Below are 16,153 nucleotides of genomic sequence, written 5' to 3' on the forward strand. Positions count from 1 at the left end.
TGCTAGCAGAGATCCTATCTGCTCGCTGCTAGCTTTATGTATTTGTATTCATTTTTGCAATTCTATATAGCAGGGACATGGTCGGAAGGCACCAGAGCGCTTTGCAGCAGTAGTATGATACAAGGGTGCAGCAAGTTTCAGTTACAATAATTACATTCAGACATATTGCATCGGTAGCTGCGACCTGGACAAGTGCAGCCATTCCACAAGAGACGTACATGGTTCAAGCATCGATTAAGATGGTGGGGACACACAATGCCCATCTCCTGCATAGAGTACTTAGGTATGGTCGAGGGTGATTAGCCCATGTGTCTATCAAATAGGAGGAGCTTGAGGTCCTTTTTGAAGGCGGCTATGCAGGTTGTTAGGTGATGGAAGGGAGGTAAGGAGTCCCAGATTCTTGTGGCACTACCAGAGAAAGACTGGTTCATGGGCCGTTCTCGGCTGAAGGTCGGGCGTGCTTCTAGGAGCAAGGATTGGGCATTTCTGGGACACCTTTTGGCTGCAGAGATTTTCAGTTTCTCACTTAGAAGGGTGAAGAGCAGTGCAGCCCTCTGTGGGTAATGCAGGCGGTTTTGAATTGGGTCTGAGCTTCAATTGGAAGCCACTGGAGGGTTGGCAGGGCCGAGGAAATGTGGTCACATTTCTTGAGACCTAACACGATGCACACTGCTGCATGTATAGTTGCTTTCAGTAGGCCTAGATGAACTTTGGGAATGCCTGAGAGAAGGGCAATTCTGCAGAGGATGAGAGACTGCACCACTGTTTTGAGGTCTTGTCCCAGGATCAGCTTTGCGCATTCCCTTGAGCCATCACTGCACCAAGCAAGGCTAGCAGAGAGGAAAGGGTTGCGCATCAGGCACACACCCTGCAGCATCATTTCTATTTATCTAGTACCTGGATTCATACATTGTCATCACTCCAAGTGGGTGGTTACGGCATGGGAAAGAGTAAATGGCATGGTTAGGGTGGGGAGAGGATGGGCAGATCTTCCTATGGAGAGAAGCAGAAGCAAGACAGTGGGGCAAGGAGCTGAGGAACGTCACACTTTTAGGAGTTGTTCCTTGAAGACAAGTGTAGGCCTGAGGTTGGATTTCGCATCTCTACTGGAATGATGGTCCAGGTGTTTGGGGCCTACAGAAGAATAAACGCTGCCATCTTGTTTGTCTTTCTTTTCTGCCTGCCTTTCTGAATCAAGTTTGTACTGAGATGTGGTGGTGTCACCCATCGAGCCTGGCCCCATAGTCCACCCTTTACACAGGTGCATGCGTGATTGTAAATGCAAACTCTGCACCATGAGCACATTCATCACACGCAGTATATTCGGTTTATGAAATGGTAAATGTGCAAAATTCACTTTATTGGTGGTAAATTTTTTCGGAAATCCATTCTAAGTGTCTTTCTGCATAACACATAAAATAATGGAAAATGTACCTTATCCGATATATATTTTTTAATATGTGCAAGAAATCATGCTGGCATTATGCTCGCACCTGTAGTGATTTCATACTGATATACTACTATAATAGTTTATTACTAAAATATTTATGGCAGACTTTGGTACTGGGATTACTCTTTTTGTGCTTTTATTCAGACATCACAAAACTGGCAAATAAATACTGACATAATTCGGAGGGTGATTTCATGGAAATGTCACTCTGGGGTAATTTCATACTGATATAGCACCACTGGTAACTTAATACTAACAGCATTCCAGGAGAAATCTACTAGTGCCAAGATATTTTTCGTAATTTTTGTATGGCTCTCATGCTAAAAGTGATTTCATGTTGGCTAAAAAGGGTAAAACTATCGCCCTATTTACAAGTGGGTGCTAACATCCATTAGCGCATGTTAGCACCCGTTTTTCCGACGCCTCACTTTGCATCTCTAATGAGATACAAAGTGGGCATCACTGGGCAGTACTGTATGTAAATTATCGCTGGTGTGCACATTGCGATATTTACAAGGAGGCCCACGCATTTTAGCAGACGTTATTTTTTGGCGAAAACCGTGGTTTTCACCAAAAACTAACGTTTGCTAAAATGCTGACTTACGTATACTTAACATTGGGGGTGGATTATGCTGATACGACCACAGGGTCGTATCAGCAAGGTTATTGCCGTTTTCCATGGAACATCGCTGGAAAACTAGCGATGTTCCATGGAAAACACTGCTATTGCTGGATTAGTTATCGCCATTGCGCTATGTGTTGTTAATACAGCATTAACATGGCGATAATTTCCTGCGATAGTCGGCGCTAAAAAATGTCACGCTAAGTGCGGCCAGCGATTATTAGCACTGCCGCTTGATACTATCCCCCTTCATTCTTTCATGCTAGTTGTAATATCAGGCATAACCTGGGACATCATTTGTAGTAATTTCATACTAACTTCCTACTAGTAGTAGTTTAATACTTACATAGTTCTGATAGTAATTTCTTCCTCGCGTCCTACGTCTAAAAATGCGACACTGAGACAGTAATCACTTTCTGACATTATTCTGCAAGAACTTTCATTGCAATCTGTACATACCTCGTGAGGCATTTTGATATCTGGGCTCCTCCTCAAAGTCTGGAAAACAGATGTGGTTAAAATATTAATATGATTATGAGGTCCGAAGAACGCTAGGAATCAGGTGACAATGATATTCACATTGATATAACTATGTCTAAAGCTGTGTAACTCGCGGGGATGTGATGTGATTCTGCAAGAGGTTGAACTGTTCCTGCACATCTAGGTATGGTGGACCCACAGCAGCAGAGGGGTGATGTTTGGCCTAAAATGATATCATATATTTATGTATTTGATAGACCAGGCCTGGGCAGGCTTCACAGCAGTGTGCAAGGGCTGTGAGTTAGCACGCTGGCTCCCTCCAGTACACTCCTAATGTAGTGCGGCTGGGCACTCGCCGGGCAGCAGAAACACTGAAAGAATTGTCCTTGCACACTATAATAATCTGACTGTAGTTCAACGGTTGGTTTAATTTGATCCATAATACGATTTGTTACAAGAGTATTCAGTGCTCTGATTCAAGAGCACTGCAATAAGTGGTTTGATGGTCTGTCTGGCTTGTGATCAAAGAAAGAGCTGTGAGGAGTACTACATAGAGAGACTGTGGTGCTGCACAGATGTTGGTTTACCCCAGTACATCTTTAGGGTTGGTAAAAGCTGATTGCTTCCACAAAAAGAGTGCTCACTCTCAAAGCAGCTGTGTTTTATTTGTTTGTTTATCAAGCTGGGTGAGCCAGCGAGCTTTGTTTCGCTGGAGAAGGCTCACTATTGTAATGGAGCCTGTCCTTTGGGTCACACACGTCACTGTGATGATATTACACAATGTCTCTTAGATAATTGCAGTGTTCTCCGATTTGGGTGGTGGAGTCTATCGCAAGCGGCAGGGTTAAAACAGGAATGTTTTTTTTGGTTTTTTTAACCCCTTGCATGCGGCCGCGATTCCCCTGGTGTGCTGTAAACAACATGAACAGGGGCGGGCCGTGACGAACCCCAGCCGTCATCAGCACACGAGCACCGTAGTGCATGATGGCTGGGGTTCGTCATCAGCATGGAAGGGGTTAAACCACGGTGAGCTGTGGTGAGCTGGGGTGTGCTGTGTTGTGCTGGATGGTATTCAGTCCAGGTGGCTGGTCACTCGTGGGCTCCAGCCCGGGATCATGTCTTTTCTATGTCTTTTCCAAAGTTGTCCACAACTTATATGAATATTCAAACCTATATGAAGTTGAATTAGCTGAACACCAATGATGCTAAAACTAAGGTTCTCCTCTTGCCTTTGTTCATACGCCGCCATCTTGGAGTGGCTTGTATGCCTTATTCAGGGTCGATGACTTCAACATCCTACCAGCAACCACGGCCACTGAGGGTGTTCTTAGGCCCTACAATATCCAAGAAAACTCAAGTGAACGCTGCTGGTTAAGCATCAAATGATTTCTAAAGTTCTTCCATAGGATGAGTCAAGTGTCTCGTGCTGGTGGGAGCTCGGCTGGATTATTACTATGCCTTCGTGCAAGGGCTTGTTACACCGAAGTTTAGAAGTCATTTGACCCAAGTTGGGAGTCGTTAGATAGAAGAGCCTCTTTCTCTTAAACCAGTTTTAGGATTTTGGTATATCCTGTTTTTTATGTTCATTCACAGTTCAACAAGGTAAACTGACTGAGACCCGAGTGTGGGGAATCACTGCCTGCGGGGGGCAGCCACGGCGGGTCTGGTGTACAGATAGCACAGCTCTGCAGGCAGAAGAAATGTGGGTAAAATGCACCTGTATCCATTGACTCCTACAGTGGCACCTGCACTCATTGGCACCAGCACTGCACCTGCATAAAGTGCCACCTGGATCCACTGCAAGAGCTCTGCGCGTGCACTACAGAGCGCATGCATGGACCCCACTGACACTTTCAGTACGCCTACAGACACTGGCATCTACACCCTTTGGGTGCTGCATGTGACCTGCATTAGCTAACACTGGCAACTGCACTGCAGCCACTGACACCAACACCACAACCCACTGGATCCACGTCATTGACACCCCAGTGCCACCTGCATGACTCGCACCTACTGATAACCGCACGCAATGGTTATCTGCACTGCACTTGCTGCCACCAGCTCCAGGTGGTGCCGACATCGCATGTGCACCAATGAGCACCTTCTCTGCTCTGGCACCTCACCCATGCTACATACATGAGCTGCCTGGCAGGCACATAGACCTCTGTAAGTGCAAGTACAACATTGCAAGACAAAGTGAAACTTACACAAAGGTGGTAGGCGAAGAGGCAAGCAAGCACCCTGTGACCAGGAGGCAGGAACACTGAGACAGGAAGACACAGACAAAGGGACAGGGAGTCTGTGGAACACGAAGGAACTAAAATCAGCTAACAAGGACAGTAGGGGTTCTGCAAGAATGAGGTACATGCTGAAAAGCAGAAACACTGACTGTGTGGTAGAGAAACAACGTTACTGGGACATGAAGACAAAGAGGTTGACAGTGGATGAAGAAAACAAGCATCCAGGACTGCAAGGCAGGGAAACACTGGGCAGGGAAGTGTGGCCACTGAGACAGTGGAATTCACTGAGGCAATGGGGAAGAGAAGCACTGATACTGGGATAGGTAGGCATGAACACGGGGGCACGGACACTGAGACAGGGAGGCAGGCATAGAGAAGAGACAGGAGGTCAATAAGAGTGGGAAACATGGTCACAGGGGAAGTGAATCACAGACACTGTGCATGAAAACTTGGACCCTAAGAGAGGAAGACAAGGGCACTGAAAAGGGAAACTGGAAACAGACAAGAAGACAAGGAAACTGGAATAGAGAAACAGGACACACAGATAAGAAGACAAGGTAAAGAACAGGGAAATAGGACACAGATAGGAAGAGTAGGACACTGGCAAAGAAACCAAACACAGACCGGAAGACATGCACACAGAGAAACAGGACACAGACAGCTAGACAAAGACATTGAGCAGGTAAACAGGACACAAACAGGAAGACAAGGACACTGAAAAGGGAAACAGGACACACAGACAAGAAGACAAAGGCACTGAACAGGGAAACAGGACACAGATAGGAAGACAAGGGCACTGGAATAGAGAAACAGGACACAGACAGCTAGACAAGGACATTGAACAGGAAAACAGGACTCAGACAGCTGAGGGCATTTAACAGGTAAACAGGACACAGACAGGAAGACATGGACACCGGTACAGGGATATAGAACACAGAGATGGGAAGAGAAGGGCATTGGAGCAGTGAAACATTATACTGGGACAGGAAGACAAGGACAGTGGAACAGAGAAGCAGGATACAGACAGGAACACAATTAAACTGAACTGGGAAACAGGATACAGACAGGAACAAAAGGGTATTAGAACATTTCAATGTTGAGAGCTCCATTGAAGACAATGGAGTGCTTCGGGCTTCTAATGGCGGTTGAAGCCCGGAGGTCCAACATTCCAATGTTTATCGTTCACAGGTGTTGCAGTGAACAAAGGCGTCAATAAGCCTGAGGGGATTTAACCCCTTCGATGCTCATGACGAGCTCAGCTCGTCATGAGGCACAGTGGAGGTGTGCTTATGACGAGCTGAGCTCGTCATGAACAATGGTATTCAAAGAATGTCAGCACAGGAGGGGAAAAGTCACAGCAGCCAAGGTGTTAAATCACCTCGGGCTCACTGACGCCCTTGTTTTATTTGGTAGAAAATGTTGCCCTCTAGTGGCGGTGTGTTCTAATAGCCTTATAGCCCGCCATAGCAGGCTATACCGACCATTAAAGGCCCGTTCCTAGGATAGGGCCTTTAATGGCCAGGCTATGTAAGGATATATTAGAATATTGGACTGTTGGGAGCTGCGTTGAAGACAATGGAGTGCTCCGGGCATCTAATGGCTGGTAAAAGCCCAGTGCTCCAACATACCAATGTTTGTCTTCACAGATCTTGCTGTGAACAAAAGCCTCATGGAGTCCAAGAGGATTTAAATACCCTTCTGCTGAAAGAGGCCTTTGTTTTATTTATAAGAATATTCTTCCCTCTAGTAGCAGAATATTCTAATAGCCTTATAGCCCTCTGCAGCATCAGGGTATCAGGGCATGGTACAGGCCCTGATACTCTCCCGCCTGGATTATGGAAACGTCTTATATCTAGGGGCTCCGGCATCAGTGACAAAAAAACTCCAAGTCACTCAAAACTGTGCCGCGCGCTTACTGTTTAACATCCCTCGTTGGCAGTCAGCGAGAACTGCCCTAAAGGAGCTTCATTGGCTCCCAGTGGCTGCAAGAACATTGTTCAAGGCAATGTGCATTCTGCACAAATCCTTTCATCAAACTGGCCCGGCAGTGCTGCTCCCCCTAGTACCGCCTTATGTGCCACCTAGAACTCTTCGTTCGGCCTCTCTGCATTTGGCAACTACGGCAAAAATCAAGAAAGCCCGTTGGGGTGGCCGTTCATTTACTTGCTCAGCAGCGAAGGCATGGAATTCCCTGCCTCTGTCCCTTAGACAAAATGACAATCTGATGTCATTTAGGAGAGACTTAAAAACCTACCTGTTCTCAAAAGCGTACTAACTCTGCCCTGCAGTCGAACACAGTAATCAGTCACCAGCGCTGCGAGGCCTCCGGGCAGTTATGCGCTATATAAGTGGAATTTTTCATTTCATTTCATTTGCAGCAGGCTCTACCGGACAGTAAACTCCTGCTCCCTTGTTAAACACTGGAGCGGGACTGTAATGGCTGGTATAGCCCAGCTATGGCGGGCTACAGGGCTGTACTGAACAGGGAAACAGGACACTGGAGCAGGAAGACAAAAACACTGGAACAGGGAAACCAGTACAGGGATACCCAACATGGAGACAGGAAGAAAAAGACAAGGATAAAGAAACATGACACTGAGACAGGAAGACAAGGACACTGGAGCAGGTGAACATGACATTGGGACAAGAAAACAAGGACACTGAAGTAGGAAAACATGACACTGAAGATTTTTGAATTTTAGCATGGTCACACTATTAAATGTTTCAAAGCGCTCTGAAGTGTTCCAATGCGACCAGCAGAAGCTATGTAAAAGTTCTAAAGACTTAAAAAAGAAAGCATTTCGAGCACTGCTGAAGAAGGGTGCCCAGGGCTCTGGTAGTCTGGCCAGGGTTATCTCAGCGTGTACCGCCCATGTGTGAGCTGGCACTGTCTGTCCCGGGCTCTGGGGTCTTGGACATTGCACTGTGACTCACTTGCGACAAAGAGTCTTGGTGGTGGGTATGTTTGAGTGGCAGGTGAGCACCAGGTGAGCACCAGAGGAGCACCAGGTAACCACAAACAATTATTTAATAGCATTTTATAGGAGTGTCTGGAGAAGGTCAAACAAAACTGTGACTGAGGATTGTACATGCTGGGCACAAGGCACTCACCTTCTCTTCTGAGGGGCTTTTTCGTGACCCTAGAAGTAATAACAGCATTAAAAGTGCTTGAATTTGTACATTAATAACACTTTAAATTGGAAATGACTGATGAAAGGAGGCATGAACATGTTCCGGGAATTGTTCCTTAGTGTGAGACTTATTTATGTAATTGATGCATGGTGTGTAGGTGAATGTTCTCTTTTTATGTAGCTCCTTATACCAATGGTTATCCTGTTTCTAAGCACGGTCATCATTTTTCAAGAAAGGGATATGAGCCATTGAGTCTTCATGTGTGTTTCCCTTTAGAGGTCCCATGAACAAATGCTAAATGTTGTCCATAATTTGAATAGTATGGGGTTAAAGATGGCCATTCAACCAAACATCATTTGAAATCCCACTTTACTTCTCGAGATCTTGAGGGACTGATACTTTTATGTATTCCGAAGTTATATATATTCGTACACCTCACCAGTCTCCATTGATAGAGTGCAGATTTTCTCTGTCATTTGTAGGGGTTCATTATAATCATGAGTAGTTTGCGCCTGCATGTAATCCTTAATTGTGTTAACATTGGCTCATTAGAGCGCATATTGTAATAACATGAAAGTGAAGTGTTAGGTATATTTTAGTGGAAACGTGAAGAGTTAATGTTACATTATATATGGTTAGACAAAAACCTTTAACGTGTGGTATTTGTACGTGGAGCTAAAGGAGCATTTATATGATTGATGTGCCTGTGAAATGCACTTATCAAATGTGTTTAGTCATAATGCACATTTATACGTGTGCTTTTAACTAATGTACCATTTCTTATGTTAGCCGATTTCTGTAGGCCTGATTTGTATTATCTCTTGACGCTCTCAAATTAGAGTTGCTGGTAAAGGTCCTGTGTGTGCAGAACTTTTCTCAAGTTTCTGTTGCTTGTGGAGAAATTCATCTTTGTTAGCTAGAATAATGTCTTTCTTTTAGGAGTTAGGCTTAGGGAGGAGAGAATACATTGAACGAGAGGTGCTGATAATGTGGGACAGTGTTCATTCTCACTGGAGAAGACCTGGGAATCAAGGTCTGGGAGCATCGCTGTCGCATGGAAAGTTACCTACGAGGAGGTGGCTTGCGTGGATGAGGTGATGTTGAGTAGTATTGTGCGACGTACTTCCGACCCGTTCATGTATTGGAGTTAGGGACAGAGTCCGGGGAGTTCTGCCTTGCCTTGAGAAGAGAGAGCATTTCAGAACGAGCTCTGTAGTTTTATGCTACCCGACCCATTCAAGGGGAGCGGACTCCTCAGGAAGCCTTCACATGCTAAAATCCTTTTCAGAACTTGCCTTGGGGAAATGCTGAGTAGGGATGTCACGTAACGTTAGCGGTAGTGTAGGGACAGACTAATGCTCTTTACCTACGAATCTCCAGTGAAGGGGACTCACGATATTGGAATCTTCATCTTATGTATTCTAATACTGGAATTGGTTATTCTGTGCATGCTGCACTGCCATAATTTCACCCTTAGGTTTGGCTTTGTATTAATTTCAATGTATTTCTACGCCCTCATTTTGAGGTGTTTGTATGTCCAGCTGTTCTTGGCTTGTATTACACTTACTAAACTTTGGATCGGAGTCTGTGAATCTTCGGAGTCATGGTTCATTTGAACTGTAACGTGTAATTGGCTAACAATTTTTCCTCCCCTCCACACTTTCATGCAGACTAAAAGAGACATTGGCAGAGGGTTCCAGAGTAAATCTAGAACATAGGGCCCGGCTCCTTCCCCATCATGCATGTTCTAAAGAGACAGAGGTGCATGGGATGGCGAGTGCCAAAAAGCCGCCTCTTAATTCAATTTAAGACACTCGGGGCAAAGTAAATGTTGATTGGGGGTGAGGACAACGTGTGTGGGCAGTAGTCATTGCATCGTAAATTGGCCACTAGGTCACTAGTGCTTATGAGCCTCATAGCCTCAAAGACCAAATATTGGACGTCACTTCCTGTCCCGTTGCATGGGGAGAAAGGACACGTGTACTATAGCATTGAGAATACAATCTCGAGAGTTAGCCTTTATGAACACAAAAGGTGCGGGGTATTTAATCCAAAAACAAGGGGTGCTCCCTTTTCTTTAAATTAAAATAATATTAAATAAAAGTTAAAAAACAAAACTTTAACTGAATGAATGGCTTCTTTTGTTTTCGTTTTCTGATTAGATCTGAATAGAACTGCTTTGTGTTCATCCATTGATGCCTCTTATTTATCAGTGGTCTAGTGCTGGTTAGTCTTCAAACACAGAGGACTTATTAGTTTATATTTATAAAAGGGAATACATAGAACAAAGTATCTTTTATTTCAACACTACAGGTGCATATTCATACCATCTTTGTAAATAAAAAATAAATACATTCGATAAAAATAAAAATATTCAGTTAATTTCATAAGAAAAGGCAGCAGCCCTTGTTCTTTGTTTGGCATTGTGACAACAGAATTAGAGGCAAGTGTACAGAGGGGAAACTTTTTTTTTCTTAATTAAACAAAACCGCACCGAGGCGAGGGTCTCTGCTACTTCCTGTCAGCGTCAGGGGAGAACAATTCAGTGCCCTTTTCTCTCCTCTCGGCTCAGAGTGTGCGTGCATGGGGTGGATCTGTCGGTCAGGAGCAGAGCAGGAGGACAGACAGCTCTTGTGTCTTTGTTCCACTTACCTGGTTGCTCGGTTGGTTTCTGAGGCTTGAAGTTGTTCCGACCTCACCACTATAAAGGAACAGAAAAGCAGAGTCAGGTGACGTGCACGCGCGCATAGGACGGCCTTTGGAGCAGCCATTGGACGGATGTGTAACTTCCCTCTGTTCATTGGTTTAGTTTTAAATGTAAAAATCTCAAATACTGTGCAGAACTGGACTGCAAATGCAGGCCTGAAATACCAGCCATGCACTGTGTCAAGCAAGAGATCTGGCAGCTGCTCCCCAGGTTTTTTTTCTAAACAGTGGTTCCAAAAAGTGGGTGTACAGCCTGTTTCTGAGATACACTGGCCAAAAACAGATGCAGTTCTGAAGAAGAGGTCCTAAAATAATCCAACATTTCATGGTCTACTTCAATACCCAGAACAATGTGTCTTATGTAGAAGGGCATGCATGTATGTACCACGTAAGAGCATGTGACCAGTGGAAACGCTGAATACACAGCAGAGACATATGTATTCTAGATGAGAAATACAGCCTATCTGAAAGCATGTGCACTGTTGGGAAGTCTACTACTAAAAACAAAATATGTAGTGGGCATCATTGTTCACGTGCCAGTGAACACCACATCAGAATGTATGTGACGAATATAAATCCCCATTACAATTGCTTCCATCATAAAACAGGGTGACGCTATTGTACGCTACGGTATGCTGATTTATGTATAGATGCTGCTCAAATATTCCACGGTGCTATACATAAGGTGTCAGTGCTTCTCAATGTACCTCCAGCTAGGGATGATACTATGGTCCCATTGGCCTTGCTCAAATGTGCCAATGGCCCCTGTGCCCTTACAGTGCTGCTCCTGTGGAAGGATCTTTACTTGCAAGGACTGGTGCTGCTCATAAACTAATACTGTGGTTGCTAAATTGTCACATGAGGGATGCTTATATGCCAGTAATAGGTTTTTACAAGTCATCTTGCAACCATGGCCCAGTATATCCTCTGTGGCCCTTAGACAAGGCCAGGAGTACCAGCTTGAGTGGGAGGAACTGTCTGTGACCCGCTCATCTCCCACATTTTACCTGGAGGTATTTAGTCAACAATGTGATCCTGCTAGAATACTGCAGGAATACTTTTACATCTCGAGTGGGTTGCTAATAATCTTTCCCACAAAAGATATCCATACATAAGAAATTCACACAGTTTTATTTTTTTAAAGGAGTTATGGATTTTAAAGCCCCCCCTTAGTGCACAAAAATATGTAAAAGCAGAAATGCAGATAAACATTTTTTGATGGTGATTAACATAATAACACATGTAAATAATATGAAATTTGACAGCATATTGAGATAATCTATGATGAAATCTCTTCTTTCATAGCCACAGGCAATGTCTAATTAGCACCAAAATGTTGCCAAAAATAACAGCATCCCATACGGTGCACACGAATACCTGCTATTAATAGTATTCTTCCAGCCGGCGACCTGTCCTTGGCCAGCCTGGGCCTTGGCTCTTTTATATTGGAATTCCCGAGGGAACAAGAAAATAAGCGACAAAGAGCAACCTTGGCAGACTGTTTGTCGTAGATGCTCCCACTGGAATATCTAATGCTCCTCTCTTCTTGACTGGTCTTATATCATATTTTGAACTTCATTTTGGTAATACACAACCGTGTGATATGAGATGTAAGGTGAATTCCCCCTGCAAATGTAGCCACATCTACTGTGCTTTTCTCTAAATGCCATTCCTCATAAATGTATAACATGAGTGATAAATACCATAACAAAGAAGTAAACGCATTGCTGTACTGTAAATGCATGTAAATGAGATAGCACATAGCAGTTATGCATTATGAGATATATGTAAAGCCTCGGGCTATGATGGGTAGAACAAGCAAAGGAAACACACATTTTTGCTCAGAGGGAGAAATAAGCAAAACATACCACACTAGGGCTGATGCGGTACACGGCACATGCTCAAACTGTGTATGTTCATGTGACGGGGCTGCTCTTGTGCCAGACAACGGGTTATTTTATGGCAGACTGGATGGAGATGCTCATAATAGAATACATGCCTGAAACTGACAATGAAGGAATAGTCCCATCTCAAGCAGCTGGTGACCACCCCCACCCACCTCGCCGGACACACACTCGACGCCGTCTTCTCATCCAGCAAAGACATCGCCTTCAGCCACGCCACAGGACTCCACTGGACGGACCACAGCTGCGTCCACTTCACATTCAGAAGAACGACGATCCACCACCACCAGCAACAGGTCGCCCGCAGAAGCTGGAGCAAGATCACAGCCGACCAGCTCGCCGCTTCCCTGAGCCAGCACCCTCCCGCCAGCTCAGCGAACCCCAGCCAGGCCGCCGACAACCTCACGAAGTGGATCAGCAACTGCGCGGACGAACTCGCCCCACTGAGGACCCCGCCCAGCAGACCCAGCAGCAAGAAGGCCCCATGGTTCACCGACGAACTCAAGAGCTCCAAGAAGAACTTCCGAGCCCTCGAGAAAGCCTGGAGAAGGGAGCCAACACCGGACAACATGACCACCCTCAAGCTTGCCACCCGGAAGCACCACCAACTGATCCGCGACACCAAGAAAACTGCATTCAAAGACCGGCTGGACAACAACGCACACAACAGCAAGGAACTCTTCAACATCGTGAAAGAGCTCTCCAACCCCAACGCCGGAAACAACGACATCACCCCATCGCAAGAACTCTGCAACTCCCTCGCCTCCTACTTCCACAACAAGATCGCGGACATACACAACAGCTTCAACACCCAACCGACGAACGCCACGTCCGACACGACCGAACCACCGCCCCCCACCACCACCCTCCGCGCCTGGACTCCGATCAGCACCGAAGACACCGTCCGCATGATGAACTCCATCCACTCCGGATCTCCGACCGACCCCTGCCCTCACCACGTCTTCAACAAGGCCGACGCCATCATCGCACCCCACCTGCGGGACATCATCAACACCTCCTTCACCACCGCCACCTTCCCTGAGAGCTGGAAGCACGCCGAACTCAGCGCTCTACTCAAGAAACCAACAGCGGACCCCACCGAACTCAAGAATTACCGCCCCATCTCGCTGCTCCCGTTTCCGGCCAAAGTCATCGACCGTCAACAAGCAACTGGCCGCCTTCCTCGAGACGAACGGATCCCTCGACCCCTCACAGTCTGGCTTCCGAGCCAACCACAGCACCGAGACCGCCCTGATCGCTGCCACCGATGACATCCGAACCCTGATGGACAACGGAGAAACAGCGGCCCTCATCCTCCTAGACCTCTCCGCGGCCTTCGACACCGTCTGCCACCGCACCCTTGTGCAGCGCCTCAGCAACGTCGGAATCCAGGAGAAGGCACTGGAATGGATCATCTCCTTCCTCGACGGAAGAACACAGAGAGTTTGTCTACCACCGTACAAGTCAGAGGCCACCGAAGTCATCTGCGGCGTCCCTCAAGGATCCTCGCTGAGCCCAACCCTCTTCAACGTCTACATGAGCCCCCTCGCGGCCATCGCACGCCAACACAACCTCAACATCATCTCCTACGCCGACGATACCCAGCTGATCCTCTCCCTGACCAACGACCCCGCCGCCGCCAGAGCCAACCTTCACGAAGGAATGAAAGAGGTAGCCGAGTGGATGTCGACCAGCCGCCTGAAGCTGAACTCGGACAAGACGGAAGTCCTCATCCTGGGATCCTCGCCCTCCGCCTGGGACGACTCCTAGTGGCCCCCCGCCCTGGGAACCGCACCCAAACCGACAGACCACGCACGCAACCTGGGCTTCATCCTGGACTCCTCCCTCTCCATGACCAAGCAAGTCAACGCCGTCTCCTCGTCATGCTTCAACATCCTGCGCATGCTACGGAAGATCTTCCGGTGGATCCCCACCGAGACCAGGAAGACTGTCACCCAGGCACTCGTCACCAGCCGACTGGACTACGGCAACGCCCTCTACGCCGGAACCACCGCCAAGCTCCAGAAGAGACTCCAACGGATCCAGAACGCCTCAGCCAGACTCATCCTCGACATCCCACGACACAGCCACATCTCCGGACACCTAAGAGACCTGCACTGGCTCCCGGTCAACAAGAGAATCACCTTCCGTCTCCTTACCCACGCACACAAAGCTCTTCACGATCAAGGCCCGAGCTACCTCAACAACCGCATCAACTTCTACGCTCCCAAACGACACCTCCGATCAGCCAGTCACGCCCTCGCCGCCGTCCCCCGCATCCGAAGAACGACAACAGGAGGAAGGTCCTTCTCCTACCTGGCCTCCAAGACCTGGAACTCCCTCCCGACCGACCTGCGCCTGACCCAAGACCACCTCGCCTTCAGGAAGAAGCTCAAGACCTGGCTGTTCGTGTAGTAGCAGCCCCCCCCCCCCCCCTAGCGCCTTGAGACCCTCCGGGTAAGTAGAGCGCTCTATAAATGTCTATGATTGATTGATTGATTGATTAATACATTGCATGACAAAAGTCACCAACCATCAGCACGCTGTGGAGCAAAGAACGTGAGTGACCTTGAAAATGGCTCCCAGGATCCAATGTTTAAATCACACTATCAGGCTGAAGGGATGGCTACTACATAATATCTGTCTGATTGGATGGCTACTACATAATATCTGTCTGATTGGATGGCTACTACATAATATCTGTCTGATTGGATGCCTACTACATAATATCTGTCTGATTAGATGGCTACTACAAAATATCTGTCTGATTGGATGGCTACTACATAATATCTGTCTGATTGGATGGCTACTACAAAATATCTGTCTGATTGGATGGCTAATACAAAATATCTGTCTGATTGGATGGCTACTACATAATATCTGGCTGATTGGATGGCTACTACATAATATATGGCTGATAGGATGGCTACTACAAAATATCTGGCTGATAGGATGGCTACTACATAATATCTGTCTGATTGGATGGCTACTACAAAATATATGGCTGATAGGATGGCTACTACATAATATCTGTCTGATTGGATGGCTACTACATAATAAATGGCTAATATGATGGCTGCTACATAATATCTGTCTGAACCCCACAGATCCCTACGTTCCAAGGGAACAGGTCTGCTCAAAACAACGCGCCCTAAAAAGGCTAAAATGGGAGGCAGGTCCTTTCGCACTCTCGCGGCTAAGAAGTGGAATGCCCTCCCCATGAATATCAGACAGGATAAAAATGAGACATCCTTTAGAAAACTGTTAAAAACTTATCTTTTTACTCTCTAATGGCTTTGCTTTGGTTCCACCCGTCTAATATTTCTCTCTCCACAGCGCGGGGACACGCCGGGAGGCGTCACCAGGCGCTTTACAAACCCCTATAATAATTGGATGGCTACTACATAATATATGGCTGATAGGATGGCTACTACATAATATCTGTCTGATTGGATGGCTACTACATAATAAATGGCTGATAGGATGGCTGCTACATAATATCTGTCTGATTGGATGGCTACTACATAATATATGGCTGATAGGATGGTTACTACATAATATCTGTCTGATTGGATGGCTACTACATAATAAATGGCTGATAGGATGGCTGCTACATAAT

At 46.4% G+C, this 16,153-nt stretch overlaps 1 protein-coding gene across 1 annotated transcript in view; it reads right to left on the reverse strand.

Moving 5' to 3' along the window:
- LAT2 (linker for activation of T cells family member 2) overlaps positions 1–16,153 on the reverse strand; it is a 251,099-nt gene that overhangs the window by 77,478 nt on the left and 157,468 nt on the right. Inside the window, exons 5-7 of the mRNA XM_086954605.1 lie at positions 10,577–10,625; positions 7,904–7,932; positions 2,532–2,570 (exon numbers count right to left, since the gene is read on the reverse strand). Of these exons, the coding sequence (XP_086810731.1) occupies positions 2,532–2,570; positions 7,904–7,932; positions 10,577–10,625 (117 nt within the window). The remainder of the gene's footprint in view (positions 1–2,531; positions 2,571–7,903; positions 7,933–10,576; positions 10,626–16,153) is intronic.

Source organism: Lissotriton vulgaris, chromosome 2_1, assembly GCF_964263255.1.
Source record: "Lissotriton vulgaris chromosome 2_1, aLisVul1.2, whole genome shotgun sequence".
Classification (NCBI taxonomy): Eukaryota; Metazoa; Chordata; class Amphibia; order Caudata; family Salamandridae; genus Lissotriton; species Lissotriton vulgaris.